This window comes from Lissotriton helveticus, chromosome 1_1 (assembly GCF_964261635.1).
Source record: "Lissotriton helveticus chromosome 1_1, aLisHel1.1, whole genome shotgun sequence".
Lineage (NCBI taxonomy): Eukaryota > Metazoa > Chordata > Amphibia > Caudata > Salamandridae > Lissotriton > Lissotriton helveticus.
The window spans coordinates 1450481082-1450502526 of NC_136057.1; the positions used below are offsets into that span (position 1 = coordinate 1450481082).

The 21445-nt window shown below is 43.8% G+C and overlaps 1 protein-coding gene and 1 long non-coding RNA gene across 3 annotated transcripts in view; one reads left to right on the plus strand and one right to left on the minus strand.

Moving 5' to 3' along the window:
- Positions 1-21445, minus strand: part of DRC2 (dynein regulatory complex subunit 2) — a 100925-nt gene that overhangs the window by 16951 nt on the left and 62529 nt on the right. For both annotated transcript variants that reach the window (XM_078685864.1, XM_078685859.1), the window contains exon 6: positions 2573-2711. In XM_078685864.1, the coding sequence (XP_078541990.1) occupies positions 2573-2711 (139 nt within the window). The remainder of the gene's footprint in view (positions 1-2572; positions 2712-21445) is intronic.
- Positions 4105-11053, plus strand: LOC144827603 (uncharacterized). The gene is made up of 2 exons (XR_013610265.1): positions 4105-4308; positions 7188-11053. It is a non-coding gene; the product is annotated as an uncharacterized LOC144827603 (long non-coding RNA).

The following is a 21445-nucleotide window of genomic DNA, read 5'->3' on the forward strand; positions in this document are numbered from 1 at the left end:
CAGTACACGAACTTACAACGTCGTCACTGGAAATCAAGAAGTGCAAATAATAAAGAAACCTTCTCATAGAACTATCCCTTACATGAACCTAGCATAAGGGTTCCTTACCCTGTCTCAGGTTCTAAGTCTTCCTACCCATAACCTTTGCCTTACGGTTGGCTTCACAGTATCCAAGTGCATAACTCCTACCCTTACCTAGCCCTAGCAAGTCTTCTTTGCAAGTCTTCAAGCTCTTACCGTGTAACTCTGCACAATGAACTACTCCTACACTAGCAATAACTTATGGTCTTTCCCTATCTTTAATACTGATTATCTCCGTAACCCCTTCTTTTCTGTTTCTTTTTTCTTGCTTCGCTTCTCTCTTGTTTTTAACCTAAAATGGGGAGGGTGGGGACCTACAGAGTTGTTTTGGAAGAGTTCAGGTTCAGCTTTGCCGAAAGCAAATGTCAAGTTTACGGCCATTATTTTGAGCATCTTGGGCCAGAAGGGCATTAACCACACCTGTCACATGGTGATAAGTATAGCAATGCATGTGTTCAGCACCTGAAAAGACTATAGGGTTTACTTAGCACCTTGTGTGCGCCTCCTGCTGTCACAAAAAGGAGCTTATCCCTCCCCCTTTGGAAGAGGTCACGGTGCCTCTGAATGACTGTGTGCCTCTTCTTGCCCATGTGCTTCTGAGTGTTTTTTTCAGGGTCTATGCATTTCTGAAAACCACTTACGTGGGAATTACTGAAGATTTTCGTGGCTCTGGGTGTTCATGCACCTGTGGGCGTCTTATGTTCGACCATGGTCCATATTTCTTTTATTTATTTATTTATTCAAAGTTATATATAGCGCGAACAAGATCCTTACAGATATCAGAGCGCTTCACAAAGACAGGGTAGGGGCAGTAGGAGTGAACAGAGATAATGGAAGCAATATAATAGTCACTGACATGGTAGGATAATAATAACATACATAAAACATATCAATATACAAACAGGTAAACAGTTAATATAATACGGGACCAATCATTGATCCCACTACAGAGGTGTTCAGGTACACCTTGGGTGTGTGGATGGCTTATACCAATGTCTTAGTGTATAGAGAACACTGAGTGGGGGCATCGGGAGAGTGAATCAGTAAACCAAAGTGTAACATATATTGGTCGGTATTAAGAGAGTAGCGTAAGAGTGTCCCCCATCAATTAGAAGTATAGTGCCAAAGGGCAAGGTGAACAGTGATACAGAGCAATGCAGAGTCTCTAATCCAGCACCTATAAGGATCAGGAGATCTTGGCCAGAAGGATGGTTTTCACCTCTTTCTTGAAGAGTGCGGTGGAGGAGATAAGCCTGGTTTCAGGAGGGAGCGCATTCCAGATCCTGGGTGCCATTCCTGAGAAGGAGCGCTTGTATGTTTTCTCTTTCCGAAATCTACGAGGTTTCAGGAGTAGATTTTTTGTACTTCTATTGGATCTCGAACCTCCTGATATAGACAACTTTTGAGCGAGGTAGTTGGGTGCCTTGTGGTGCACGGCCGCGTGTGTCATAACAGCAATTTTTAGCTGTATTCTGGCTTCAAAAGGCAGCCATTTTAGAGACTTTAAATCTGGGGATATATGCAAATGTTTTCTTGAGCCAGTAATGAGTCTCGCGGCAGCGTTCAGTGAGGCTCTTAAGGGTGCTGTTGTGGATAGTGGGAGTCCGCTGAGGGCCACAATTCCGTAGTCTATTCGAGGGATGACTAAAGCTTGTACAGCAGTTTGGAAGTCTTCGGCAGGGAGGAAAGGTTTAATTTTCCTCAGTGTGTTGATTTGGAAATTAGCTCCTTTTGTGGCTTTGCTAACGTGCTGCTGCATGTTGAGCTTGGCGGCGAGTGTGATGCCTAGGGATTTTGCTGAATCCACGATGGTAGGTTGGACATTGAGTGCTGTTAGGTTATTGAGCCAGGTTTGGGTGGTGGAAATTTTCGCCGGGGGTGAGATGAGTAGGAACTCCGTTTTCAGAGCATTTAGTTTGAGGTGATTATCGGCCAGCCATGATTGAGTGTTGATAAGTGTGGAGTTCAGATGTTTGATATCTTCCGGGGATTGTAGCTTTAGGTAAAGTTGTGTGTCGTCGGCGTACATATGGAATTGGACATTGGAAGCTTGGAGCAAGGTGGCGAGCGGTTCCATGACGAGGTTGAACAGTGTGGGGGAGAGGGAGGATCCTTGTGGGACACCTAGATCTGCAGGCACAGGTAAGTGTGCGTCCCAGGGTTGTGTTTGCCTCAGGGCATCTATATACCTATCATGTTATCAAGATCTTTTGAACTGAACTGTGCTACATGTGTCTTGTTCGGTCCCTCAGAGTGCAAGTGCAGGCTAATTAAATAAAATTAGGTTTTTTGAGGTAGAGAATTCCATAAAGAGTTAAAAGGATTAAGAGCGTACCCATGCGCCCTGTGTAATAAGTGCGTCTTCAGTGTTTCTAAATCTTTCGTGGTCGAGCTCCGTATGCAAGAAAATGTGGAGGCTATTCCAGTGTTAAGCAACCCACCCTCCAAGGGTTCGAATATCTGAGTCCACACGCTCCTCTCCCTATCTCACCTTGTTCTTGACGTCATCGCTGGTGCTTTGAAACTCATGCTTCGCTTCGTTATCACTCTCTGTGAAGTTGTGTTCCATGGCTAGCAACACATCTTGCAAGTACATCTCCTCCTTCTCCCTCTGCTCAATCAACATCTTCCTGGAAGGGCAAAAAAATATAAGAGAAGGCAGACAGCAAGGAAGGATATCCTAGTGTCACAAGAATCCCTGAGAATCGTGAGGACATTGTCCTATACCCAGTAGCCTAAGGACGCTGGTCTTGAGTGAAGATACAGTTTACAGCTACAATGTAAGGAACTGCCAGGGCTCTACGGGGCCTGAATGAACCATCTGAAAGCCTGTTGAGAGCTATCTAACAAGCTCTTCAGGTGCACAAATAGGGCCCCCCATGCACCTTGCACATTCTGGTGTCTGAAGACTAGATTACTAAACCATTGCTCACATGCAATTCCCCTTTCAGAGGCAGTAAGGTTTTTTCATTTCAGAAGCCCTCCCATTCACTACAGCAGGCTTTGCTTTTTGAGTTTAAAAAGGCGCTTGTTATCAGAGAAACTAGTCTATGCTATATATTTCCTTTCTTATTTGCATAGATAGACAATGAAGGCGGTGGTGGCTGCCGCAACACTGAAGCGGGGGCGGGACAGAGTAAAAATACATATTTTTTAAACACATATGTGAGTACGCGGCGGCCGCCTCAGTCTTTTTCTCCCACTCTCTACTACTCCCAGCATGCACTGGGGCACAGGCTTCGCACCCAAACCTGGTGCTGCTCTCATGTTATGAGAGCAGCGCCAGGATTGGTCTGAGCGGCATGGTTCGCTGCTTAGACTGTGACATTTCTCAAACCAGACTGTGTAATACAGCTGGATTGGAGAAACCAACCACTCCACCCTGCTGTGCCAGGCCCTGCCCCGCCCTACACTGCTGGCATCGACTAAGCCAGTCAGCGGTCATTTCCTAGACCGCTGACAGACTGACCAGTGGAGCGATGCTCCTCCACCATTACATAGGTGCGGCACCTGAGTAAAGGTCAGCTATGAAGTTATACAGATCTGTAGGCACCACTGTGAAAAACTGACCATATAAACACTTTACGAGATAGTTAAGTGTGCTCCATGGAATGCTGAGCTTCGTCTGCCCTATCAAAATACTTACACTTCTGGCACTAACCTCTAATGTTTCCATGGCAGCAACACGAAGTTGGCAGAAACAATGGACATATTTAATTGCCTGACATTATAACCGTGGCTGCTCATAGCCTTATTGCCCACATGCGTTCAGGCATTAACAACTGTCTTTGCCCTCCCTCTCACCTTCTGCAAGGGTCCATACATTTTGGAAAGGCGCTTAATAGTGGATAATGACATCATTAAGAACAGGGCAATAACTCGATTATGTTTATTCAAGCTACACCAACTGTTGGGAGGGGAATATCCCTTACATTTTACTCAAACATGTTCCCCTGCAATGAGTGCCCGACTGTATGTCTATCGGAAAGCCTGGATTTTATTTTGACACTAACATCCCAGAAATCTAGCGTGTGTGCAGAGGCCTTGACTAAGTGAGGGCAAGGGCCTGTAAATGTGTATGTGTATGACTGTTCATGTATGAGTATATGAACTGAATCTAATAGGATCCATTTTGTATGCCCTTCAGCATGGTACAATCAGAGAGGATAAGGACAGCTTCCCCAGACAGCATTCCTGGGGCGGGAGGATGAAGATCCAGGCACTGAGGTGAGGATGATGGAGACAGGGTAGCCTTTAGAAATTCCATGAAAACTTTGGGCCATATGTATTATTTACATGTCACAAAATGCTGCCCTCAATTTGAGACCAGTAAAGATTTTTATGAACCAACATTTGTACTATGTAATATGTTCTTTCTCAAAAATCCAAATCGTAGTGGATCGGAATCCAATCTACCTCAAGTATATTAATGAGTGTAGGTTGCAAATTACAACCTACTGTGATTTGTTGCCATCAAAGAGATTGTGGTTTGCTGGGGTCAGCAGACCACCATGTCTGTGATTGCTTTTAAATAAAGCAATCTTTTTTTTAAGCAGAACATTTTCCATTAAGGAGAAGAGGCAGTCTATGGTCCTGCTTACTTCTAAACATGTTTTTGGGAGAATTCACTAAAGGGAAGGTGTCCCTTGGGAACCCCTTCTCATTTGCAAATGGGGTACCACTACCTTTCAGCAGTCGGTAAAATATGAAGGTTTGCCACCGGATTTCAGGTACAAAACATGTATACATACCATAAGGAATCTGTATTTGGAAGGGGCACCCTAAACCTGCCCCTTTGGCAGTGCAAATTCAGTATGGTTCCTAAGCCCATTTAGTGATTCTATAAGCTGTTACCAAACCAGTAAACCACTTAAGGGATTCAGTACATTAGAAAAACATTTACTGCTCGCAAACCCTTTGATTTACCAAACTGCAGTTTGTGAACAGTAAATGTATTCGTACATCTGCCCCTTTTTTGGTAAAGGGCTACTGATTAGTTCTTCCTGAGCTTTGCGATTTGGTGGATAGTATGAATAAAGGGGCGGATTACAAGGGGAGGTTGTTTCTGGGTCAGGCCTGCCATTTTCTCTGCTTCAGAGGGGCTGAAGTCGGCCAGGTGCAGAAACCTCACACTTTATTGTGCACATGTTGTGCGCGCTCAAGTTTAGGACACAACCCCAGTGCTACCTACAATGAGAAGCTTCACTTTAAACAAAGGGGGTGTCTGGAGAGCAGCCTAAGAAAAACACTGGAAAGAGGATCACCCTAAATTAATTCCCCAGCATGAGACAGTGGATAAACAACCCCTTTCTAGAAAATGTGTACAAAAGTGGAAATTAAACTATCCTCTGCATGGTGAGAGATGGGTATCCCTGCCCGGAGTACCCGACTGTATTGTTGTTTAGATCCCTAACACTGCTTTTTTGTCATATACGTATACGGATGTGTGTGTGTCATGATATAGGCATGTTTCACGGTTTGGGGTCTTGTTGGACTGCGAGAGCTGCCCAAAGCCCTACCCTAATGGTAATGGAAAGCTACTGCTTTCACCAGGAGTTAAACAGTGCAAGCGCAGCGATGGCAGCATACAGTTTAGTGACCAGTAGTAGTGAACAGGTCGTTTTTACTCTGTGTCACTGAAGTGAGGCCTACAGGCTCACTCGCCTTTTTAAAAGTTCCACCGCTGTATGTTTAACTCACCTCTGGCCTACATCAGGTTGATGTGGAAGTGTGAGCCTGATGAAAACATGTGCTGGGAGCATGTATGCTTGCAAGGAATAAAGTACACCTAGGATGAAGTGTAGTAAAGTGCACACATGGTAAACACATGTGTGCTGGCAGAGTGTGCTTTTAAAATACCACACTGATGCAGTACAGCAAGACTGCAGTACTGAACAGCGTGCGAAGACTGGTGTGTATGCTACATATGGAAATGCTGGTGGTAGCATAATACATGAGGACAACAGTGAGAGTGCTGTGAATTTACCCTGAGTGCAGAAGTGCCTTCAATAGTGCATTACATAGAGGACTTTTGGGTTCCATTTTAGGAAGCTCAGGCATGCTTGGAAAATATGTGAAGAGTAGAGAAATCCCCCAGAGAGAATTGTGTATTGCTCCCCCTATGTATTTCAAAGGGTTCTTTGATTCAGTGACAGATCACAAGGAAAGACGCCTGGACACATCTCAAGAAGAGGGAGATGGGGCTGATAAGAACATCATGAAGAGTAGGGATGAGGGCCCTGGATTAACCTTTGATGCACATATCACTGTGGCTGACATCCAGGTGTCAACTCTGGTCACTCCCATGAATCTTGTTGTGGGTTATCTAGCTTCAGAGTCCTGCCGGCTATGGCAGAGATCCTTCAGGAGGAAGAAGGGGAGAGGTGTCCATTTTAAAGAAACAGAGCCGCAACATAAAACCTAAAAGGTCCAGACTCTAAATCACATTTTGTGTCTGGGAAAGAACTATAAGTAGGGTAGTCTGAGACCCCAAACTTTGTCATCTGTTCATGTGTTGGACTTCATTGGCGATCCTATATGCCAAGAGGGACCACAGTGAAATGAGTTAGAGAAGAAACCTGCTCCCTACACAGATCAGGGCATTGCCCATGTGCCAAATTAGCTGGGTGACCCCGTATGCCTGGAGGGGCCACCATTACGTGGATTAATGCTTCTAGTGGGAGGAACCCATCCTGCACCAATCGGGCTGTTGCCCATGTGGTGAAGTGGATTGGCCACACTGTATGCAAGGAGGGGCTGCTGTGACTATCCACTCGAAGCTATCATAACAGTAGTGTGAAGGCTGGAATCCAGATCGTATTCATATTCTAACAGTGTTGCATAAAGTGCTCACTTTGTGCATTCCTAAAGTGCTATTCAAAAGTGATTTGTGCAATTAAAACTACGTTCAAGATAATTCATTTGTTCATCCTATCTTTGCTGATTTCCAGGAAGGAGCTTAGCAGTAGTTGACACCATAAATGTGTGTGCAAATCTTTTTCTGCATTTAATCCTGCCAGTCAGTACCTTTGAATTGATTTCTATTATGTATCTTGGTTCCAAAAAGCTTAGTGCTTTCTCCCTGTCTCCACCTCTTCTATTTCTAGGAATCGCATCAAGCCGAGAGGTGTGAATCATCGCTCAGGAAACTGTTCGGACCAAGGTGGAACTCAACCGCATTTTGTGGATTACCCCCCACGGAACCCCATTGGAGCAAGGGAACCAACCCCCTGCCACTGCCGAGGAAAAAAAGGACTTACTGAGTGACAGCTGGAGCCGGAGCACTTTGCCCATCTGACCACCAGAGGTAGCGTGGCTCGGGGAAGTGAGCCCGTGCCTGCCAGGTGCTGCTGCGTGTGACAGCGGGCAAACCAACTCAGCCGATCCAGAACAGGACCGTGCTGCAAACCGCAGGGTACTTTGCCATCGGAGCGAGTAAGCCGAGAGCTGGGCCTTTGGGTCCCGGGAAACATACCAAAGGGCCCAGATTTCCAGCAAATCAGCAAAGATATAACAACATAATACAGTAGCATATTAGCATAACTCGCATAGGAAACAAGCACTTACAGTGCAATAGGTCTCGCATTTCTGAGAGTTTCAGCTATTGGCATTGTAAATGATAATGCCTTTTATGTATGCGTTTATAAACCTACAAGCGGCGTTTACCCAACGCTTGCAGGATTTCTAAACACATAAGCATCATTTACAAAGCCAATAGATCAAACTCTCGCAAATGCGAGACCTATTGCACTGCAAGTGCTTGTTCTACCCGGAGATTGAGCTGCCTCAGTGACTGCTGGGTTTATCGCATCTGAGGTGACTAAGGCAGCTTGTGAGTTTATTGTAGCCGAAGATTGAGCTGCCTCTATCTGCTGGCGCCCTTTGCTGATGTGGTGATGGAGGCCACAGATGCTGCGGTATCCTCGAGTCAGCACAATGTTGTCCCTGGACGGCTCCGAGAGGAAACTCCACATGCTATAATGTGCTGCCAGCGAATTAAAACTTTTCACTCCCGCAAACTATATAAAGGTCTCATATGGAAAGATTTTACACCGAGGGTGACTTTGCCATCAAAGGCCCACTGTCCATGCTTTCCACCCCCAACTCACAAACATATCACTGCACCAGCAGGAGCACAATTAAACAGAATAAACCAGCCTAACGTAGCAATCGCACACCATGGCATTATGGGTATGCAAATGAGCCCAGGAACGGATTCTTTCTCAACATTGCAGTATGCGACCTGTAATAAGGGAAGCCAACATTACAACTGTAGTGGGGGGGAAAAATGACAATTTTGCAGGAATTGTCACTTTTATTCAAAGACAGTTAAATAAGTCTCAGCATGCAAAGAAATAGAAACCTTTTTTCCCTATTTCTGTGCATGCTAAAAGCGGCCGCCTGCAGTTTTTTTTTCATTTTCATTACTTTTGTTACAATCGCGTCACCCACGCGGGTGCTGTGATTGCATCAAAAGGAAATTAATAGAAACTTTTTTTTCTCGATTTCTTTACTTTTGATTCAATCGCAGCACCTATGTGGTTGACGCGATTGTAACAAAAGTAACGGAAATTAAAAGAAATGGTGGGCGGCCGCTTTCAGCAGAGACCGGGAGCAAGAGAAGGAGCCTGGTGCGGGGAGTTGGGACAGTTGGGCAGGGGGTGACATGCAGCTCCGCGGTTGGGTGCGGCCGCAACCCGGGTTTGGACCTGGTGCTGCCTTGTGGACCATGCAGTGGTGCGCATGGAGGATTGCGTGCCCGCCCTAGGCCCCCAGCCCTCGCTATGCCCTACCTTTTGAAGACGCCCAGAGTGGCTGAAAATGATTATTTGCAGGAGCAAAAAAATAAATAAATAAACTGAGAGCAGCATCCGTACACGTACACAACTCCTGTCCAGGCACATGCACATCTCCTGTCCTCCTTCAGAAGCTAAATCGACAACAATAGATCTCGCCAAAGTGAGCAGCGCGTGCGCTGCATAGCTAGGCGAGACCTAAAAATACTTGAGGGCATGTATATAAAATGAAAATCAGAAAGGTGCCAAAAAGCAACCCTGCCCTAGCTTTCTTGTAACTAAGTTCCGGCGGTGAACTCTGCTCTGTTTGCTGAGTTTTCCGCACTTCTTGGAGCACACGAGGGTCCGCAATACTCCGCTCCACATAGTGGAGCGGAGTTTTTTTCTTCGCTCGTGCTCCCCAACGTCAAGTTGGCAAGCTTGAGCGAGGAAAATCTGCCTCCCGGCGAGATTTTTCACCCGGGCGGTCGGATTTCTCAATGCGTGCCGTCACGACCACTCACATTGAGAAACCAGTTCACTTTGAGAAAGTTGCTGCTCGAGTAGAAAATCTACTCGAGCGACAGAAAAGAAGCGGCGTCCTCTTGCACTGGGTGTGGTGCCATTCGCATTGATTTTCCATCGCATGACAGACACCCGTCGCTGAAAATCAACACGAACAGTCATCACCAAGCACACTCTGCCGTTTGCTGAACTCCGCGTAGTGAGGCAGAGGTTTTTGGTCAATTTGCAGAGTTCCGCATGGCGTAACTCCGCCCAGGCGCACTTGTAACCTTAATGTGGTTCGTACAGTCACTATTTTGTGTATAATGGACTTCTGTGGAGGTATTCAGTCACTCAAAGGGAACCTTCTACCTGCTGGTAGAGGCTACACCATCAGGTGTCATTGTAATACGTTTTAGCCCAAATATGAACTCTAGCAGGTGCAATCTAGCAGCAACCACAATGAAAACACATTCACCCAAGAAAATACCTTGTTTAAAAAGGCAGTCCCATGGCTTTATCTTAACATGAGCTCGTCCACACTGGCAGCAATTTTCATGCAAACAATGAAGAAAGTGCAGATGATGTAGTCCATTTCGCAGGGCCACCAACTGGCGCACCTATGTGGTCAAGATGCACTTATGTCCATGTAAACAACAGCTGGCCAGCTAAGCGCTAGGATAACCCCCATGGACAATTAGATGCTAAAAAAATCCTCAGAACATAACTAGTAGTGAGCTTGCTACCATTTTTGTCCAACTTCCCCTCTCCCAGCACCCAACAGGGAGAGGTGTGGCGCCGCGGCCAGGGTGACTGATGCTGGAATCTGGGGATCACGGTTCAATCCCCGGCACCAGCGGCAGGTTAGCCCAGCACCATGTGACTCTGGGCAATAGCTTGCTTAATCTTCCCGATGGCCCTCAGCGCCTAGAGACCCTTACGGGTGTGTGTCGCGCTTTACAAATGTGGATTATTATTATTATATTATTATTAATAGAAATAATTGATCAGTTGCACCTGGCAATTTGGAGATTGAATGGTTGGGGGGTCCCAAGGCAGGGATGTTCAACAGAGGTGGCTTTATATATTCAGTAATCAGGGATTTCCTCAATCCCACATCAGCTTTATTCAGGGAGAGTATCGCTTAGAATGTCAGAACTAATGTGAATTAGTACTTGTTGATACAGGAAAAAAACACTGCCCTGACAACTGCTGGTGCCCTTCAACATTCATAATGATTGAGAGGATGAAATGTAATACCGGTGTTGTATACTTTTATAACTATAACGAGAGATTCTATTTGGTCGGAGTGATGTTAAGGATATTAAGGAATGTTGACAGTGGAGACCTGAAGATGGCTAGCCTGGGAGAAATTGTACTTGCTATGGCAGTCTATGCTTCTCACAAATAAAAAAATACTGTCAGGTCGGTGCCTGGACGTCCGTATATGATGTGGCAAAGAGTTGCCCAGCTACTGGAGAACACACCTACTGCCTAATACTACCTGAAATGGTAACTCACTTATTTGAAATCAGATGTACAGCCCGTGAACAAAGTTAAAGTGGTGAGCATATCCCCTGATGTTTCATTACACTATAATGCCACTAGATGGTAGGAGCTAATAGTGTCTTCATCTATATATTTATCCTGATTAAACAAGCTGGTACCAGCAATTCATTAAAGACATGCAGTCACCCAAATGTGCTGGACTAAGCTCATTTCCAGACTACTTATAGGTTTTCGGCATGTAGTAAAAGTGTACGAGTTCAATAAGACCACCCTGGTGCCGTAATTGTAAATAGGTTTCATAATTTAAACACTTCTATTTCTCAGGCTCACCTTCGTCAAGAGACAGGCCTGGTAAAATCTACCATCTCAGTCAGTCTCACTTTCTTGAAATATTTTCAGACCTATTATGATATGAAGCCTTGCACAAGTTGCTTGGCATTCAGAAAACCAAAGTGACTAACACTTTGAATAGGATACAGGTTAAATTTAGTGGATATTAACGTAGTAGTAGTTAATCAGAAGGGGGAGGAGGAATAGGTGTCTAGTCTGTTCCCCAGGGTAGATATTTTTTATCAGAAGTGGACTAAGACACTTGTAACTACGTTCCGTTCAGTAATATAGATCACCCTCATAAATGTTATGTATTAGTGCGGTTTATCTTGGTTCTCCGCCCCACATAAACGTTATGGTATTTGTCATTGGGTGATCTATTGTGCTACATGCCAGCCTCAAGCCTGAGGTCAACTCTGGAGTAGCGAAGTAGTGTCCAGAGAAAGGTAACGCCACATGGAAAGGTTTGAATTAAAAAAACACCGTCATCCGAAAAGACTTTATTATGAAAAAGGATGCGGTCTGTTATTAAAAAGTTTTTGGATATACAGATGGATCGTGTAACTGGGTCCTTGTATATCACTTACAAGAAGACTGTCAACATGTTTCTGCTCCTTTTGGCCCAGTGGATCTGTGGAGCATTCGTCAGGACAAAGACAAAAATAAAATTAATACTCACACCCTTTGTGCAGTATGTCAAGGGTTCTCAATATACCCTCTGTGAATTACTTAGGAGGTTCATTTAACCTGAAAAAGAAATCACAAATAAACACATTGCATATTTGTTGTGGCTAATGTACTTTGATTCGCCAACAATCCCCACATATGCTAGCGCTGTTTTTAAAGAATTCAGATAAGCATAATTTGCTCGCACAGAAACCTAAAATAGAATTAACATTAAACATGCCAAAGTACAAGTATTTTTGTCTTTGTCCTGACGAATGCTCCACAGACCCGGCTTGGCCAAAAGGAGCAGAAACATGTTGACAGTCTTCTTGTAAGTGATATACAAGGACCCAGTTACACGATCCATCTGTATATCCAAAAACTTTTTATTAACAGACCGCATCCTTTTTCATAATAAAGTCTTTTCGGATGACGGTGGTTTTTTAATTCAAACCTTTCCATGTGGCGTTACCTTTCTCTGGACACTACTAGGCAACTCCAGAGTTGACCTCAGGCTTGAGGCTGGCATGTAGCACAATAGATCACCCAATGACAAATGCCATAACGTTTATGTGGGGCGGAGAACCAAGATAAACCGCACTAATACATAACGTTTATGAGGGTGATCTATATTACTGAACATAACGTAGTTACAAGTGTCTTAGTCCACTTCTGATAAAAAATATTAACGTAGTAGACCAACAGCAGATTAGTTCAACAAATACATTGTACCAGCAAGAAGAGTTTGTTCTTGATTATTAAAAGTGCAAATCTGTTTAAATGGATCCCTAATTTGGACAGCTTAGTCTACAAATATAAATAAATAAATATATATATATATATATATATATATATATATCTATATATATATATATATATATATGCACCACCTTATCTTGCAAGACAAAACAACATTTTCTGTGATTCATATGTGTACGGTGACTACTGTGTCTTTCTTAATATCTTTGATGGTGTAGATTTGAATCAGATTTTTATTTTTGTGACAAGGCTTCATATCAAAACTTGCCTCGTAATCCCTATTTTATACTTCATGAATGTTTCCGAGCTTTTATTTGGAGAGTAATGATGATAGGGTATCTAGCAGAGTAGTCAACTAGTCGAAGAAACTCTTCAAGGTTAAACCTGCACCTTAATTAGGCTAACAAGCTATTCATTCACCCTGTTTTCGTTAACTGAAGGTGGACCATGATTGCTATCATCTTCAGATTTTGTCAATAGTCATAATGACAGAAGCATTTGCAGATCTGGAATGTTGTCTCTAAGAAATTCCGTCTTCTCACAGTTGCCTGAAATTTACTGGGAATAACCTATGTTCTCTTTTGTCTTGGTTGAGACGATAACTGGGGATTGCTAAAGTACTTGTCTTCCTCTACTATGAGTTTATACGAAGGACTTTGCAGTATACCTTCTTTTAAATGCCTGTTTTAATTGGTGTGCTGAGTATTCCCCCTTGTGATTTTCGGTAGCCTTCAATAAAATCACAGCAATAAGAAATATCTGCTTTCTACGGAATAGCTAGACGGAAGAGCTTCTCTTTTTTTTTTAAAGCACGAAGGCTGTGTTTGCACTTTTTTTTAAATAGGCGGACACGTGCACAGAGACCACGACTGATAGAACTTCCGGCAGCAATAAGACCAAGAGTTTATTTTCCGTGATTTCGGAGATACCAAGTTTTGCCAAAGCGCAATAACTTTGCGTCAAAATAAACTATTAAATTTTAAGCACATCGCGTTACAGTTTTCAACCCGATAACTAAGCAATTGATAGGCTTATCTACCACTGCTTATCGCTACTTAAAATCATCCCCCAGGGCAGAAAGAAAACAATATCCTGCGGAATACTGGGTTGGAGGCAGGGCAGACCCTGCTCCCCGAGGGCACCGTCCACAATGCTGCAGATCACAGGCAGTTATGGGGGAGGGACAAATGGTTGTAAAGAAGGCTGAGGGCCAATATGGCACCAAAAATGTTTGAGTTCCTACCCATGCCAGGCGCACCCAACCACCCTCCCTCCCTCCCTCCCACCCCCTCCCCAAGGTGCCCGGGTACTCACAGGGATCTCTGCCATGGCCAGCATCATCTCTTCCATCAACTCGTCCTCTTCCTCCAAAGCCGCTCCCACGGGTGTAGGCGCTCACACGCCCCGGCAGCAGGGATTCCGTGGGCGGGGCTTGAAGCGGGGAGGAGCGGCCACGCGCCGGGACTCACGCGATTCTTGTGATGTTGGGGTTCGAGCGGCTGGCACGGTATAGGACGCGCACCCTTTCTAAAATCCGCCACTTGGTGGGATGGGGGCGGAACCGCTGTACACTCACCCCCGGCCCGAAGGTTGAAATCCCTGCCCTCAGTGCCGGATCCGCGGGAAGGCAGAGGGGGGTCTACTGCGTCACAGGCAAACAAACTGCACAATGTGCTGACACAGGGGGTAACCCAACTAATGCCAGTGTACAGCAACGGCATCGACGGGCTGGTAAACAGTTGGTGACCGGGGCTAGCTATTGGAGGCATCAAGCTTCTAATGAGAGGAAGATGGTGGTACAGGTGCCCAACCATGGACGCTTCACTTATCCAGCCAGGCTCTAGAGGACGCGTGCAGGTATGATTCTTCGCTTGCTAGCTCTTACATTGCTCTGCGACCACCCCCTTCCCCGGGGATGCTAAATAACCTTCGATTAATGAGGAGATGTGTGACTGTATTTTATAGATATTAGGATACTTCGAGTACTGGGAAGAGAAATAATATGTATTTGGGTATTTGAAGAGGACGTTAGCATGTTTCACTGGCAGTATCTGGACTTATTATATTTACACAGTTCAAGCAAGGAAAATAAGTAGATACATATGACTTTACTGTGTGCAGTCAACGCTTTACACACGTCTTTCTGTTATGTAGACTGCTTTGATACAGATTTAGTGCTTCTACTGTGGTTTTCAATCTTAAACACTATTGATGAACCGGGAGAGGTGTTAATCCTATAAGGAGTTTGTTGCTCCACAACTGGACTTGGTCAATATGGAAATGTAATATCAAATTACACCTCAGAATTAGACGTAAAGCACATTAGGCTTCGCAATGAAGACTGAAAAGAATTACAATGGAAACCATGAAGGTTTATTAAAAGTGTAAAGGCATTGCAGGAAGAACAACAGTGAACAGCGTGTGCGTGCGTTAAATATAGTGGAGTGCTCCTCTACGGAAGACGTGGTGCACGTTAATTATAGTTGAGCACATGCACCACATCTTCCGGAGAGGAGCACTCAACTATAATTAACGCGCGCACAAGCTGTTCACTGTTTCTGGGAAGCGCGTTCACAGACCGGAGTCTGCTCGTGCACCGGTCTGTACCACTTGGGAGGGAAAACAACAACAATAGGTCTCGCTGGCGACATGCGTCGCCAAGTGCGAGACCTAAAAACAGAGGGGGTCCCAAAACACGTTTTCCTCATGCAATTTCCCATAGGGATTTTTGACACAACTACAGCCCAAACCACTGGACGGGATTACCCCTAATTTGGCAGAAAACTAGCTCTTGCTCCAGAAACCGCCCTTTTTGTAATTTGGTGTAAATGTGTTCAGTAGCTTTGGAGTTATAAAAGAAAAAAGAAATATAGATATCTGGACGGTGCCTAAGCACAGATCTTCTGGTTCGATCCGATTGGCTGTCAACACTTCAACCAGGAAAGTGTCGCCAGCTATCTTGGGATTCAGGACTCAACGCAAGTCCCAAGAAAAAACTCAGTGAGGAAATAGAAATCTCAAGATTTTTATGTCATGCTCGCCCTCTTTGCTGGTCCTAAATGTACTGTAGAGCAACAGCCTGGGTAAAGAAAAGGCAGCTTGGTATTAGAAGTAGCGTTGCAAATTGAAACAGGAGGTCGCTGCTTAAAGTAGCTCTGATAGATCGCTCCATGATGAAGCAGCGTGATGAGAGGGAGTTCCGAGGAGAGCCACTTCAGCGTCAGCTTAACATCCCTGATTTTGGGCAAATCACTTAATCTCGTTGTGCCTACAAAAACGAATGTGTTTGTGTGTAACGTAACTGGTGCTATTATGAAGCTGTTCCAATACCTTTGGGTGGTGTTGGTAATATATAAAACCACAAAAAAGTAACTGGTGCTTATGTAAAGCACTCCAATATCTTTGGGTGGTGTTGGCGCTACATAAAACTGCACAAACAAATGTGAAAGGCAGAGTTGGTGTAAGAGGGTATCTGTGCAACGGAGTTCAGCGGGGCAAGCAGTGACAGGCGGAAGGTGGACGGACAACCAACAGCAAATGCGGGCAGCCACGGGGAGATTAAGTGATTTGCCCGTAATCACAAAATGTGGAAATGAGGCAGGAGGTAGGGGGGCGATGTGGCATCCTCTTGGAAAAGAATGTGGAGTAAGTGCCGGAGCTGTCGACTATGGAGTTGGGAAACAGGGTTTGAGTTTTGGAGGCAGCTTAATTTTCTTGATTCTGGGCAAATCACTTAATCTCACCGTGCCTACACAAATGAATGTGCCCTTGTGTAAAGCAACTGGTTCTAATGTAAAGCGCTCCAATACCTTTGGGTGGTGTTTGGTGCTGTATAAAACTGCACACAAAAAAAGTTACTGGTGCTCATGTAAAGTGATCAAATACTTTTGGTGTGGTGTTGAAAAGCAGCGTCGGGATTTGGAGGAAGGGAGGATCTGTGCAACGGAAGTTCAGCGTGGGTAGGCAGCGACGGGTGGGAGGTTGACGGCGAGATTAAGGGTTTTGCCTAAATTTACGGTTTCCTTGTGAAAACTAACTTGTCAATGTAAAACGCTCCAATAAGAGGGAGATTAAGTGATTAGGCCATAATCACACAATGTGGAACTGAGGCAGAGGTTAGGAAGACAATGTGGTGTCCTCTTGGGAGAGGATGTGGCATAAGGGCCACAGCTGCTGACTATAGAGCTGGAAAACTGGCTTTGAGTTTCGGCGCAAGCTTAACATCTTTGATTCTGGGCAAATCACTTAACCTCCCGTACCTACAAAAATGAATATTTCCTTGTGTAAAGGAACTGGTGCTAATATAAAGCGCTCCTCTATCTTCAGGTGGTGTTGGTGCTATATAAAACTGCACACAAAAACCAGAAAGAATCACAGTGTTAGGCTGGTTTACAGTAGTGAACATGAGGAAATATATTGCATCAGCAACCCCATTAAAATAACTACTTTTGCCATGGTGTAAACATGCACACACACCTAGCACACTCACACGTGGAAAATAAACAGAAACTACACGTGTGCCAAGTAATAGCAGCCATGCACATATGCTCCAATCAAGGAGATGGGGGAAATGGAAAGCAGCAACGAAAGGGATAACAATGACGGAGGATGGGGTGATCTGTGGACGGGCATGAGGGCAGCAGGGAGGAGATGGAGATGGTAAAAGCACGAGCACTCTGTAGAATGCTGAAAAAGAAAGAAAATATGTGGTTCTAAAATGGTCATTAAAACAGGAGCAGTGGCTGTTTGTAAGTACTTGGTTTATGCTCTGGGGGGGAGGGCTAAACACAAGAAGAGGCATGACCATCCATGCCAGGGACAAATAGTGACAATGAATAGGAGATTGAGCAAGCACATGGGAAGGCTGTGGGCAGGCTGAAGCCCACAGATTAAACACAATATGTCTCTCCGAGATAGAGCATGTGATGTCTAACCAAGACTTCAGAAACCCAAGAAATGTACTAAGGTTACAGGGACGTAATAGAAAGGTTCAGATTTTACACACACAAAACCACAGAAATTCAGCAGTTATACATATCTGAAGAAACTATAACTAGTGACCAGCCATGTACTGCTAATTAACCCATATTTTACATCAGTCCTGACATCTTCTATGACATCATTCATATCACGGCAACATTTGCAATAAAATTATTAATGAGAAAACTGTGCATGTCGGGGCGCAAGTTATAGTTACCTTAGGACATGAGTTATAGTTTCTTTAGATAAGTATAACTATAACTGCTGAGTTTCTACGTATTTGTGCTTGTAAAATCTGAACCTAACTATAACGTTCCTGTAACCTTTTTAGGGAATAAATAGATATTGAAAAATGTACGAAGGTTCTGTTATATATATATATATATATATATATATATATATATATATATATATATATATTTATATATATTCACTGAAAAAACCATAGGTTATAGACCATATATAGTTAGGAATTAGCATTTACAAAACCTTATTTTACTCACACAAAACCATTGAAATTCGCATATATAGTTAGTTGCACTAACTATATATCGCGCACCCGCAATCCACTGCTGATCATGTCACATATTACATCATTCATGACATGGGTCAGTGACATCACTGATGACATCACTGATGACATCTCAAATGACATCACTGATGACATCACTGATGACAACATCCAGTGACTGTATGTTTCTGTAAAGTCAAAATATGTCTTACATATTGAAGAATGAGTGGATGTATAAGTGTCTGGATGAAGGATTTAGTAGGTGCATGACTGACTGTATGAGTGAGTGATTAAATGTGTCTCACTGAGTGCATGGGTTAGTGACTAAACTGTCCTAATTTGTGCATCATTATGTACCTGGTGGGCTAGTTGGCCCCCAGGGATCCACAGGATTGAGGAGGAATTAATTCTCTAACTTAAAACGTGCCACAGGGTGTGTTTGCAGACATATCACCTCAGGCCACACCCCCTTCCTTCACCACTGTGCAAACGTGCCCATGTGGCGCATTTTAAGTTGGGAAATTAATTCTCTTTCAATACTGAGGGTCCCTGAGGGCCAAATAGCCCAACAGGTATCTCTGGTATGCGCCAGGGAGCTGCGTTGCAGACAGGTGTTCAGAGGCCACGCCCCTTTTTACACCTCTCTGCAACGCAGCTCTGTGGCGCTTACTGGAGGTACCTAGTGGGCTAGTTTGACCCTAGGGACCCTTAGGATTGAAGGGGACTTAATCTCTCAACTTAGAACGGTGACAGGGCGCGTTTACACAGTTGTGAAGGGAGGGGCGGGGCCTGACGTGAGGTGTGCAAACACACCCTGTGGCGAGTTTTAATTTGGGGAAAAAATTCCACTTCAAACCTGAGGGACCATGGGGGCCAAGTAGCCCACCAGGTGCTTCCAGGAAGCGCCGCTGCGTTGCAGAGAGGTGGTGCAGGCCGTGCCCCTTTTTACATCTCTCTGCTACGCAGCTCTGTGGCGCTTACTGAATGTACTATGAATTCCGATTTACTCACCTGTTATCAGGAGAGACCTCAGTGCTGCATCTTTGAGCCCAGTACTGATCCTGAAAAGTAATTTTAACCATACTTACCAGTAACTTGAATTTCCTTCCGTAGGCTAACATAGACTGGTTTTTACTTGGAAATTGTTCTAAGTGTGGAGTTTTGGAATTTTTAAAATATTCACCCAGTGTCTATTTTCACAAACTAAAAATATTCCTAAAAAATTGCCTGTAAGACTTAAATGCATTCTTTCAACTGTTTACAGGAGGTGCATCAGTGCTGGATCCAGGATCCACCACTGAGTAAGAAAAAGTAACGATGACACTACTTACCTGGTAAGTGAATTTCCTTCCATAGGGTAACATTGACTGGTTTCACTTGGAAATTCTTCTAAGTGTGGAGTTTTGAAACTTTAAAATATTCCTATAAAATCAGCAGAACTACGAATTCCGATTTACTCACCTGTTATCAGTAGAGACCTCAGTGCTGCATCTTTGAGTCCAGTATTGATCCTAAAAATTCATTCTAACCATACTTACCAGTAACTTGAATTTCCTTCCATAGCCTAACATTGACTAGTTTCACTTGGAAATTCATCTAAGTGTGGTGTTTTGGAACATTAAAATATTCACCTAAAATCATCCGAACAACGAATTCCGATTTACTCACCTGTTATCAGGAGAGAACCCAGTGCTGCATGTTTTAGCCCAAATAATTTCAAAAAGGGGGTGGTGATGGACAGAATATCTGAGTTAATCAGAACACTCCTACCCAGTCAAGAGATCAGGGCTTGATCCATCACCGTTTTTTAGCTCACTGCACCATCCCAGTTCAGAACCTGGCTATATGCAAATTAGTCTGTCCCTGGCCCAGTGCATCATGGGAACAGGGCACACCAAACTACCAAGCCAATTCTTCACTGGAAAGGAAACAAGCTTCCGGGGACCGGTTTCTGGCATTACAGCCGTCTTCGGCCCGGCTTGCTTGAATCCTGATGGTGCAATGAGCAAGGGACTCATGTCTGAGCATACCCTTCCACACTCATGGTGGCCAAAATAATTTCAAAAAGGGGGTGGTGATGGACAGAATATCTGAGTTAATCAGAACACTCCTACCCAGTCAAGAGATTAGGGCTTGATCCATCACCGTTTTTTAGCTCACTGCACCATCCCAGTTCAGAACCTGGCTATATGCAAATTAGTCTGTCCCTGGCCCAGTGCATCATGGGAACAGGGCACACCAAACTACCAAGCCAATTCTTAATAAAGAATATCTAAAAATAAATAGTTAATAAAATTTAGTAAATCAGTATCAAGCAAATAAATATAACAATTAATACATTTAAAAATTGTCATTTACAAAACCTTTGAAATTCACTGGAAAAACCATAGGTTTCAGATATGTTATAGTTAGGAATTAGCATTTAAAAAACCTTTGAAATTCACTGAAAAAAACATAGGTTTCAGGGACGTTATAGTTAGTTGGAGATTTCACTCGTTCAAAACCATAGAAATGTGGCCGTTATAGTTAGTAGACCTAACTATAACTTGGGCCCCTGCAATGCACTGCTGATGATGTCACATATTACATCACTCATGACATGCTCAGTGACATCACTGATGACATCATCCAGTGAATGTGTGTTTCTGTGAAGTATAAAAATATGTTTTATATATATATATATATGCCAAGGTGTATTGAAGTATGAGTGGGTGTATGAGTGTGTGAATGGATGATTTAGTAGGTGTGTGACTGAATGTATAAGTGAGTGATTAAATGTGTCATACTGATTGCATGGGTTAGTGACTAAACTGTGTGAATGTCTTTATTAGTCTGTTAGTTGGTGTGTAAGTTACTGCATGGCTTGGTGAGTAGCTACATGAGTGTTTATATGGATTATTTATTGGCTGTCTGAGTATCTGTATGGGTGCCTGATTGTCTTTGTGAGTGGGTGGGGGAGGGTGTGACTCTGAGCATAGATATGTGAGTGGTTGTTTCACTGGGTGTATGGGTCAAGAGTGCAAATGGAAACAGCTGTGTGGGTGAGTGTTTGTATGGGTGTGTTAGTGAAAGAATGGATGTCTCAGTGGTGCATGTGTGAATAACTACATAGGTTTTAAATCAGTATATGTAAGCATTGGAGTATATAAATGAATATATATGAGAGTGAGTGATTGCAAGAGTAGCTGTATGGATGAGTGTGTGTTTCTATGAGTGATTGTTTAGGAAAGCAAGTATGAGTTAGTATTTGTATAAATAAGTGCAGTGGTGTGTGTATGACTGTATAAACAGGGAAATGGGTGTGTAATAGTTTTTTGCATGACTGACCAGG